We start from the raw sequence: 11,693 nt of genomic DNA, 5'->3' as shown, positions 1-11,693 counted from the left end.
ACCTGCCTGCCTGCCTGATTGCCCCTAACTGCCTCTGCCTGCCGGCCTGATCGTCCCCCAATTGCCCTCCCCTGCCGGCCTGATCGCCCCCTAACTACTTGTTCATCCACGCCGGCCTGATCCCCCCCTAACTGTTTGCTCCCCCACGCCGGCCTGATCTCGCCCCTAACTGCTTGCTTCCCGCCATCCTGATGGCCCCTAAGTCCTTGCTCCCCTGCCAGCCTGATTGCCCCTAACCACCTTTGCCTCGGCTCCCGCCACCATGGCTTTGTCTGGAAGGAATTTCGATGTCCGGAAAATGCCCGGTCGATCCTGTCTAATTAGCATATTACCCTTTTATTAGTATAGACTAGGGCCCAGTGCAGGAATTCATGCACCTTGAAAGGAACTATGGGCTGTGAGGATGCAGTGGGCACAGAGGTGAGTCTTGGCCCACCCACCGTGCCCCCACTTGGCCACTCCCACCACTGCCCTCAGTCCCCTGTCTGCCAGGAGCCCCATTCCTGCTGCTGCCACTCCCATGCACTGATGCTGCCGGCCCCCTCACACCTGCTGCCAGTGCAGAGCAACTGGGGCCAACGTCAACAGCGGTGGGAGCAGGGCTGTTGCCATCAGTGGGTGCAAGGGCAGCTGCTGCCCCAATTGCCCTTCAGGAGCAGGGGTAGGTGGAGAAGCCCTCAGGGGCGATAGGGGCTGGGTGGGACCACAGTATACAGGAGCAAAGGATTTTCAATAACCACCAGAGAATTAACCCGATGACAGTGACCAGCGCCCTGCCTTGGTCTGGCTCACCCGTTCACCTGCTCCACCATCCCACCGTGGCCAATTCCCACCAGGTTCTGCGCACGCCCCCTGGTGGTCAGCACCCATCATAGTGAGCGGTTGTTTGGTTGTTCCGCAGTTTGGTCTATTTATATATTAGCCTTTTATTGTATAGGATAGTCCATTGGCTTTATCATGGGAGCTTTAACCAATCAGGTCTTGATTATTTAAAATTTCATTATATTCTACACAAACGTCACAGACATACCCTACATTATCAACTTGTATTTTCTAGAAAGTATACAAGAATGGTATTCTTAGTGTATGTTAAATTCATTACATTTCTACAATATAGCTCTCCACTAGTGATACCTAAAATTTTGAAAAATGTACTAGTAAGAAAAATTAGTTCCCCCAGTGTGGTGTGGATCAGTGGTGGAGGGTTTGATTCCTGGTCCAGGGCAAGTAGTTCCTGGGTACCTTTGGTAGGCAACCAATCCATCTGTCTCTTTCACATTGACCTCTCTTTCTCTCTCTCTCTCTCTTTCTCTTCCCATCTCCCCCTCCCTCTCCTAGCCCCTCTCTTTTCTTTTCATGCCTCTACCTCCCTGCCTTCCACTTTCAAAAAGTCAATGGGAAAAATCTTCCCAGGTGAGGATTTACAACCACAAAAGTGAAACAATAGGTCTCACTTGTTTTGTATCGTTATGTTTCTCTCCTTATTGTGTTTTTAAAACACAAAGGGGATCATACACAAATGGATTCATGAGATTTACAGAATCACTAACCATCTTTTTTTAAAATATATTTTTATTGATTTCAGAGAGGAAGGGAGAGAGAGAGAGAGGGATAGAAACATCAATGATGAGAGAAAACCATTGATCGGCTGCCTCCTGTATGCCCCCCACAGGGGAACAAGCCCGCAACCTGGGCATGTGCCCTGACCGGAATTGAACCTGGGACCCTTCAGTCCCCAGGCCAACACTCCATTCACTAAGCCAAACCAGCTAGGGCCACTAAACCATCTTGATTTCATAGTTGTAAAATGTGTGACTCTGATCCGAAACTGTTAACATTATTTCAGCTATTTTTTCTTTTATTTTTTCAACTATATTTTTATTGATTTCAAAGAGGAAAGGTGAGGTAGAGAGAGCTAGCAACATCAGTGATGAGAGAGAAATCATTGATAGGCTGCCTCCTGCACACCCCACATGGGATTGCGCCCGCAAATTGGTTGTGTGTCCAGACTAGATATCAAACCAGTGACCTATTGGTGCATGGGCCATCGCTCACCACTGAGCAACACCGGCTGGTCTGGACAGAATCATCTTTTTTTTTTTTAAATATATTTTATTGATTTTTCACAGAGAGGAAGGGAGAGAGATAGAGTTAGAAACATCGATGAGAGAGAAACATCAATCAGCTGCCTCCTGCACATCTCCTACTGGGGATGTGCCCGCAACCCAGGTACATGCCCTTGACCGGAATCGAACCTGGGACCTTTCAGTCCGCAGGCCGACGCTCTATCCACTGAGCCAAACCGGTTTTGGCAGGATAGAATCATCTTGTTCTAAGATTACTCATAGTAAATTTTCAAAGAGGATTGTGGTTCCTATGTATCCTATTCCATGAGAACTGTAAGTTCCATTAATAACTTGAAAGTTCTGTATGAATTTTTTCCTCTGTTGTCTTCTGTGTATTCAGAAGAGTGGCACATGCACTGGAAACATTAACATCACAAGTAAAAAGTGAGCTTGTTATACATGTGGAAACACAGGCCCCATCTCAGAACAAGGATCAGAATCTGTATTTTTACAGAATTTCATTTCCTTGTGGTCTGTTTTACACTTGAGAAGAAGTCCATATATTTCCAACCCAGCCTGCCATTTCCAGCTGAAAACCATACACACTGACCCCGAACGATGCAAATGCAGCACCCAAGAGATCCATATACCTGTGTCCATGCCTTAATTTTAAAGTTTATTTTCCTGAAAAATAAAATCTGTACCATGGGTTTGTGGACATGTGACATCCTCATTTGTCAGTGTTTGAAATCACATCAGAGAATGTTACTGGGGCAAAGTGATCTATCTTATTGGGCTTGATCTTTTTGGGCACATTATGAACTCTTCTAGTGGCCTCTTGGTAAATGTGTCTTTTCTTTCAGGGACCATTGACCTTCTGGGATGTGGCCATACATTTTTCTCCCAAGGAGTGGGAATGCCTGGACCCTGCTAAGCGGAAATTGTACATGGATGTGATGTTGGAGAACTACAGCAACCTAGCCTCTGTGGGTGAGGGTGACTTCCTTCTTGAATTCCTACTCCACCTGCAGGGCTTTTTTCCTTTTTTATTTTAACATTTCTAGGGGGCATCTGCTTTCTATGGTAGATTCTTCCTCTCATGGAACAAATTATGGGTTCTTCGGTGTAGAAAAGAAAAGCCTTTTAATGTTTGTGAATTAGGAAGTCAGTGTTTGCACACTTTTCATGTTGTCTACAATAATTGACTTACTGATTTCAGGACAAAGGGAGAGGGAGAGAGAGATAGAAACATCAGTTATCAGAGTGAATCATTGATCATCCGTCACACACCGTCCTTGGGATTGAGCGCGCAACCCGGGATTGTTTCCTGATCAGGAATCAAACCATGACTTCCTGGTTCATAGGTGAACGCTCAACTGCTGAGCCATGCCAGCTGGGCCATATTGACTTTTAGAAATATACGTTCTCTGCCTGTTGTTGACGATGCCTTATTTATTGTTTTTTCTTTATCTTTCAGTTGATACATTGGAGTTTTTATTTGAATACAATGGATTGAAATACAAACTTGGTTACGTATTTGCTTTTCAAAAATATGAGTTGTATAAAATTAATGTAGTATTTTTATTCCATAACGTGGAAGTTATTTTTGCAGCTATTGTGTCATTTCTGGAATAAACATATAGTGAGTCACGTCTTGAAGGAGATGAGTTGAGATATAAATTTTGTGTCCTTATATGTCAAGTCAAATGAAGTCTTTTATTTTAAATGGTAGAGCATCATTATAAAAATAGTCCTTTTTTTCCAGTCCAATATCTTCACTATTGTAAATAGTGCTGCAGTGGATATATGGGTGGGTATATCTTTTTGAATTCATGTTCTCTGTATAAATTGCCAGAAATGGAATCACTGTGTTAACTGGTACTTGTTTGTAAATATTGGAAAATCCTCTATCATGTTTTGATAGTGGCTACACCAGTGTGTTTATAATCTTGCAGACAGAGCATCAATGTTATCATTTCTCCACTTCATTGGTAATACTTGTCATTTTTTGATTTATGGATGATTGGCATCCTGTTAGGTGTTTGGTAGTATTTCATGTTGGTGTCCATTTGCATTTCTCTGATGTTGGATGAGTTGAGCATCATTTAATATGTCTATTGCACATCTTTATGTCCTGTTTCAGAAATGTCTATTCAGGTCCTCTGCCCAGTTTCCTTTTTTTTTTAAATGAAGAAAACGTTTATTTTCATTATAAGAATTACACAGACCATATACCGTACATACCAATGGAAGTTTAAAAAAAGTACATTATGCATCTTCTGCAAATTCACAATACAAAAGATACTGCCTTTAAATATCCTATATAATAAAGTAAAGTGCTAATATGCTAATTAGACCAGACAGCGGAATGTCCTGCCTGAATAACCAGTGGGCTGGGGGTGGGGCCGCGAGGCAGCCAGTGCTGGGAGAACCGAGGCAGCTGGGCCTGGGAAGGCCTACCCTTGCACAAATTTCGTGCATTGGGCCTCTACTGTACTATAAAAAAAAAACAAGAAAAAATAATATAAAAATAATTGGTATCATTACAGAAGACTCTGGAACCCTCTGGCAGCTTCTGAAAACCATAGGGTAACCCATCTTGTGGAGATTCTGATTTTGGCGGGGGGTGGTGATCTGTAACTGCATTTTGATGCAAGGAGCTCAGAACATCAATAGAAGAAAACAGGGTGGCCTAGGTGGTAATAAAAACCTCTATTAAAGAAGAGTACAGCTGTGTGATGGGGGAACAGCTCTACCCATTTTTCAATCATATTGTTTGTCTTCTTGGTGTTAAGTTGTGTGAGTTCCATGTATATTTTCGATCTTTAGCTTTTGAGGATGTATAAATGCTGGGGTTTTTTGTTGTTGTTGTTGCTATTTTGTGGGTTTTTTTGGTATGCCAAACTTATTCTTTTATAGTATCACTTTTTTATTTTTTAGCTCTTTGTTATGCCTAGGAAGATATAGTCTAACCAGTATTTTTAAGAGTGATGGTAAAGTTCATTTACTATGCTTTCTTCCAGTGTTTTCTTGGTTTCAAGTCTTATATTTTAGTTGTTGATCCATGCTGAGTTCATTTTGGTTCGTGGCCTATGAACGAGGTCTTATTCAGTATGTGCCCTTTAATGGGAGTCACATCTGCAACCCTTAAGTGCACAGGATGATGCTCTGACCCTGCGCCACACTGGCCAGAGCCTACCATTCTCCTTTATTTACCTCTGTCTTAATGTGAAGATTAATCTTTCTGATAATACCAATTTTGAAATATTTTTTTAAATCTGGAAGCATGATGCCTTTAAGGTCATACTGTCTCTCCCATGTTTGTTTTGGTTCCCTGGTGCCCTGTGTCATTTCATATCAATTTCAGGATGAGATATGCTAATTTTGTGAAAAGTGTCATTGAGACGTGGATAGTGATGGCTCTGAATGTTTGTCAACCTTGAGTACTTGTGAAAGCTATACTGTTAGCATTCCAATTTAAGGTAATTGCATGTTTAGTTCATTTATTGAGTTCGTATGTAATGACAGCCAGCACTACTTTATACAGTAGATGCTTGGGTTACGTCGGAGATCCGTTTCTACGGCATGATGTAACGCAATTTTCGCCATAAGTCGGAACCCACCTACATAAGAACCTCCGTCACTCACATGCAGCACATACACAGCAGTAATGAAGTGAAATAGTAAAAAAATTTTAAAAGAAAGATAATTCCTGACCATTACTTGTGGTAAATAAATAATAAAAAACAGCCCTAGCTGGTTTCCTCAGTGGATAGAGCATCGGTGTGTGGACTGAAGGGTGCCTGCTTCGATTCCAGCCAAGGGCACATACCTGGGTTGCAGGCTCAATCCCCAGTAGGGGGCATGCTGGAGGCAGACGATCAATGATTCTCTGTCATCATTGATGTTTCTATCTCTCTCTCTCCCTCTCCCTTCCTCTCTAAAATCAATAAAGAAATATATTAAGCCGAAACCGGTTTGGCTCAGTGGATGGAGCGTCGGCCTGCGGACTGAGAGGTCCCAGGTTTGATTCCAGTCAGGGGCATGTACCTGGGTTGCGGGCGCATCCCCAATGGGGGGTGTGCAGGAGGCAGCTGATCGATGTTTCTCTCTCATCGATGTTTCTGACTCTCTATCTCTCTCCCTTCCTCTCTGTAAAAAAATCAATAAAATATATTTTAAAAAAAAGAAATATATTAAAAATAATAATAATAAACATAAAGCACATGTACATACATCGAAATGACAGAAGTTTTTTTTTTTTTATAAACTACTGGCCCGATGCACAAAATTTGTGCACATTAAAAGGGAATTAATTAAAGGAAATATTGTAATTTGCCCTTTTTCTATAATAGAAATGTCAGAGATGAAAGAAAATTAATAAAATGTATGTGAAAATCATCCCCCTGTCAGAGTCTGGGGCGCGCCACAGGAGCCAGAGTCAAGTCCCCGCCCACCCTCATGTGCCCCCAAATCAAGCAAGACCCAGACCCGGTCAGCCCCACCTGCAGCAAGCCCTGCCACATGGGGGTTGCTGCCACAGGGCCCCCGTCAAGCCCTGACAGGCCGGGGGCTCAGCCTGAGTTCCCCCAGCCTGGGGCCAGGGCAGGGGGCACACTTTGAGGTCCCCTGTCAAGCCCCACCTGGTGGGGCACGCGGCCTGAGGTGCCCACCCTGGTGCCAGGGCAGTGGGCACAGCCTGAGGTCTGCTGTCAAGTCCCGCTGGGCAGGGGGCACAGCCTGAAGTCCCTGGCCTGGGGTGGGGTATGTGTTTTGAGGTCCCCTGTGAAGCCCCGCCAGGCGGGGCACTGCCTTAGGTCCCCCGCCCCAGCCTGGCACCACACCATGGGGTTTCCTGGATGGTCCATTTGTTAGTGTCTTAGGAGTTCCTTAAAATCTCTTCACATTTCCACATGTATGTTGGCTTCTCTGAATCAAAATTTTAATGAATTAAATTTTAATGATGTATGTACAAATTCTTTGATTATTTAATTTTTATTTTTTAAATGTATCTTTATTGATTTCAGAGAGGAAAGGACAGGGAGAGTGAGATAGAAAGATCAATGAAGAGAGAGAAGCTGCCTCCTGTACATTCAGGGTTTGAGCCTTTAACCCATGCCTGTGCCTTACGTGGAAGCAACCTGTGATCTCCTGGTTCATAGGTGGAAGCTCAACCACTGAACCACCACTGCCGGGCAAATTATTTGATGTTTTGAGTTGGTTGTGTCTTTCATTCATGGTTCTACTGTATTTTTTTATTTCAATGAGAGATAACTCTTTTTTTTAAAAAATATATTTTTTGTTGATTTGAGAGAGGAAGGGAGAGAGAAATAAAAACATCTATGGTAAGAGAGAATCACTGATTGGTTGCCTCCTGCATGCCGCCTACTGGGGATTGAGCCCACAGCCCGGGCATATGCCCTTGACCGGAAATGAACCCGGGGCCCTTCAGTCCGCAGACCGCTGCTCTATCCACTGACCCAAACCGTTTAGGACTCTTTTTTCCCCCCAGATATATTATTATTGATTTCAGAGAGGAAGGGAGAGGAAGAGAGAGACAGAAACATCAATGATGAGAGAGAATGATTGATTGGTTGTCTCCATGCCGCCCCCTACTGGGGATCTAGCCCACAACCCAGGCATGTGCCCTTGACCAGAATTGAGCCTGGGGTCCTTCATTCTGCAGGCCGACACACTATCCACTGAATCAAACCACCTATGGCTCTACTGTATTTTTTTTTTTAATTTATTGATTTCAGAGAGGAAGATAGAGGGAGAGACAGATAGAAACATCAATGATGAGAGAAAATCATTGATCGGCTGCCTCCGGCACGCCCCCTACTGGGGATAGATCCCGCAAACTGGGCATGTGCCCTTGGCCAGAATCGAACCTGGGACCCTTTAGTTCGTAGGCTCTATCCACTGAGCCAAACTGACTAAGGCTCTACTGTATTTTTTAATTCTGATATTATGTTTTTCAATTTCCCCTTTTGGTGTGGTGTTTATAAAGTACTTTCTCATTGTATTTTTATTTTGGTTATATAATATTTTGCTGATATTATATAATTATCTCTTTTTTTTTCTTCTTTTTGTCTTTAAGATATTAATTTTCCATTCTTTTTGAGGTAATTAATATATTTCCATTAATGTGGTGCCAATTTGATTATATTTATTTTGTTCCCCTGATGGTACACTTTTTCTGTTTCTATCCATAACTTAATATCTTTTATTGAGATTCCGGAATTGTAAGCAAACAGGCTTTTGAACATGTTTTCTGTAGGAGGAAACAAATAATGACCATCTGTGGAACAAGTCCTACTTTTGGTCAACATTGTTTTCAGTATCTATATTCTTGGTTCGGTTGTCTGTTTAATTTCTCAGTTGAAATGTTCTCTGTTTCTTTCTCAAACCCACAGTATCTTTTCAGGCTTCATATACATCTTCAGTACCCCAGTCTTTGTGGTGCTCGAACACTTTCTCATTGTTTCTTTGTAGCAGCCACTACAGTGCACTCACCGAGTACCACTGTTCTGTTCGTATTCTGTCATGCACAACAGACACATGTTCTTCAAGATGCCTCAAAACAGGGAGATCAGCCCTGACTGGTTTGGCTCAGTGGCTGAAGAGTCGGCCTGAGGACTGAAGGGTCTTGGGTTTGATTCCAGTCATGGGCACATGCCCGTGTTGTGAGTTTGGTCCCCAGTGGGGGGCGTGAAGAAGGCAGCCGATTGATGTTTCTCTCTCATCATTGACGTTTCTATCTTTCTCCCTCTTCCTTCCTCTCTGAAACCAATAAAAATATATTAAAAAACAAACAAACAGGGAGATCATTGAACATGTACTTTCCTCATCTCTCTCTCCCTCTCTCCAGTGGACAAAATGGGAGGTGGGAGTGTTTTTATAATATTGCCATAGTGTGACAGGGCATTTGAGCAGATATCATTGGCAAATGTAAGCAACTCTTTCTCCCTCTTTGATGTGAGTTTTCCTCATTTTACCTATCTTGAGCTTTGAACATGTTTTCAATTCTTCACTGGGTCTTGGAATACTCAAAAATAACATTTGGACTATAGTTGCTGGTCACTTCAAAATGCACTCACCTGATTGTGCAAACTGAAAATTTGTTTTCTTTCAGCTATGTCATCTGAAGATGACCAGGCCCTTATGCCAAAGTTCGGAATACAAGATTTATTCACTGAAATAATACTGGTAAGATATAAAAGGTATCACTTTGATAATGTACACTCAATGCAAGCCTTGTAATGAGAAGAAGAGTGTGATGAGAACAGAGGATCTTAATATAAACAGAACTAATCTGGAACAGTTATCATAATAAGCTTATTGTTACCTAAAGAGGTCAGGTGTATTATTATTCATTTGGGAAACCTCTCACTTTAAAGTCAGTTACATTGGCAGATTAGTGTATTTCTGCAGGTGAATGTTGAAAACAACTTTTTACTGTTATGCATTCTTAGAAAAGAAATCTGGATAAACTAGGAATTTGCATAGTCTGTAGTGCACATACTTGGAATTGTTTAAAATGTACTGTGGGATTAAACTTACATGCAATCATTTCTAAAATGTAGAGAGTTATAATGTGATAATAGAGGAATATGCAAATTAGCCACCACGCCATAACGTCATGGCTGATCTACAAACAGCAGAGAGCTATAGGAGGGCAGGGCAGCAAGCTAAAAGTGTTGGAGAGCCACAGGAGGGTGGGGCAGTGAGCTGTGGGTGGGGAGAGGTACAGGAGGGCAGGTCAGTGAACTACAAGTGGCGGAGAGCTACAGGAGAGTGGGGCAGTGAGATACCAGCAGCAGTGGGTGGGGTGGCCTGCTGAGGCAAGCTGCTGCAAGCTACTCCATGCACGGATTCATGTGCAGGGCTACTAACATACCTATAAAATTAAAGTGTTCTCAATTGAGCAATACTAGTATTATTATAACATTTAAATATATTTTTATTGAATTCAGAGGGGAAAGGAGAGGGAGAGAGATGGAAACTTCAATGATGAGGGAGAATCATTGATTGGATGTCTCCTACATGCTCCCCACTGGGGATCGAGCCAGCAACCTGAGTATGTGCCCTTGACTGGAATGAAATCCAGGTCCATTCAGTCCACATGCCAATGCTCTGTCCACTGAGCCAAACCAGCTAGTGCTTTTATTATTATTTTTATTCAAAATACATTGTATTGAATTTAGAGAGGCAGGGATATGAAGAGAAAGAGGCAAACATTAGTGATGAGAGAGAATCATTGACTGGCTGCCTCCTGCATTCCTCACACTGGAGACCGATCCCAAACCTGGGCTTGTGCCCTCATGAGGAATGGAACCAACCTTCTTGTTCGATCTTTGAAGCTCCACCATGGAGCCATGCTGGCTGGGCAATTTGGCAATCTTTTAAACAAGGATTCATTTTTTTTTTTTGACAATTAATGTTTTGTAGTTATTTTTTGTGTATAATTTTAATAAGGAAAGCTTTTACTATACAACCATCTTGGTTTAATGAGTATCACAGAATGGTTCTTATGGAATAAGTGTACATGTTTAATGAAATTATAACTGTCACTAAAGTTTTTCTATATCCCATTATCACCAGAGTACATATAATGGAAAGAACAGTTATCAATGGATTAAACATTGCAAAAACTTTGAGCAAGAGTCATATCTTAACCATTGGAGAAGCAGGCTTGCAGAGGACAATTATAAAAGTGGAAAAGTCTTTGACCAAATTTCCAATCACAGTACAGGTCAGGTTATTCCAATTGTGGAGAAGACACAAAAAGGAAGTCAGTGTGTCCAGATTTTTCAGCAGTCTTCAAATTACAATGAACAAGATAATATTCATACTGGGGAAGAGTCTTACAAATGGAATCCTTGTGCTAGAATCTCTAGTCAGATATTCAATACAAATAAAATGAAAAAAGTCCATAGTGGAAAAAAATCTTATACATGTAAAGATTCTGGTAAAAGATTGAATTGGCCTTCAGGTTGTATGCTAAATCAAAAAATTCATACTGGAGAGAAGCCTTACAAATGTAAAGCATGTGGCAAAGCCTTTAAATGTCATTCTTCTCTTATTGTTCATAAGGAAAGAATTCATACTATAGCAAAATTTTATACACTCAAGGAAAAGGGAACAGGCTTTAGTCAATCCTCAAGACATACTCAACATTATAGAAATCATAGGGAAGAAATGACTTATAAATGTTCAGAATGTGGGAAAACCTTTAGACGACTGTCAACACTTTGTATTCATCAGAGAATTCACACTGGAGAGAAACTTGACAAATGTAGAGAACTTGGCAAAGCCTTTAGGTGTTCCTCCTCCCTTAAACTACATCAGGGAGTTCATACTGGAGAGAAGCCTTATAAATGTAGAGAATGTGGCAAAGCCTTCAGCCACTCTTCATCCCTTAATAAACATCACAGAGTTCATACTGGTGAGAAGCCTTTCAAATGTAAAGAATGTGGCAAGGCATTCAGTTTGGCATCATCCCTTAATTATCATCAGAGAGTTCATACTGGAGAGAAGCCTTATAAATGTAGAGAATGCACCAAGTCCTTTGGCAGCTCCTCAGATCTTACAAAGCATCAGAGAGTTCATTCTGGAGAGAAGCCT

The 11,693-nt window shown here is 41.9% G+C and overlaps 1 protein-coding gene across 1 annotated transcript in view; it reads left to right on the top strand.

The window, feature by feature from the left end:
- The window catches only part of LOC102244761 (zinc finger protein 883), a 16,561-nt gene that overhangs the window by 3,270 nt on the left and 1,598 nt on the right, over positions 1-11,693 (top strand). The window contains 3 exon segments of the mRNA XM_014548727.1: positions 2,930-3,056; positions 9,202-9,275; positions 10,671-11,692. Coding sequence (XP_014404213.1) covers positions 2,930-3,056; positions 9,202-9,275; positions 10,671-11,692 — 1,223 coding nt within the window.

This window comes from Myotis brandtii, unplaced genomic scaffold, assembly GCF_000412655.1.
Source record: "Myotis brandtii unplaced genomic scaffold, ASM41265v1 scaffold5208, whole genome shotgun sequence".
NCBI classification, from domain to species: Eukaryota; Metazoa; Chordata; class Mammalia; order Chiroptera; family Vespertilionidae; genus Myotis; species Myotis brandtii.
Note: the sequence above shows the minus strand (reverse complement) of the source record. Positions and strands in the feature narration are given on the sequence as shown.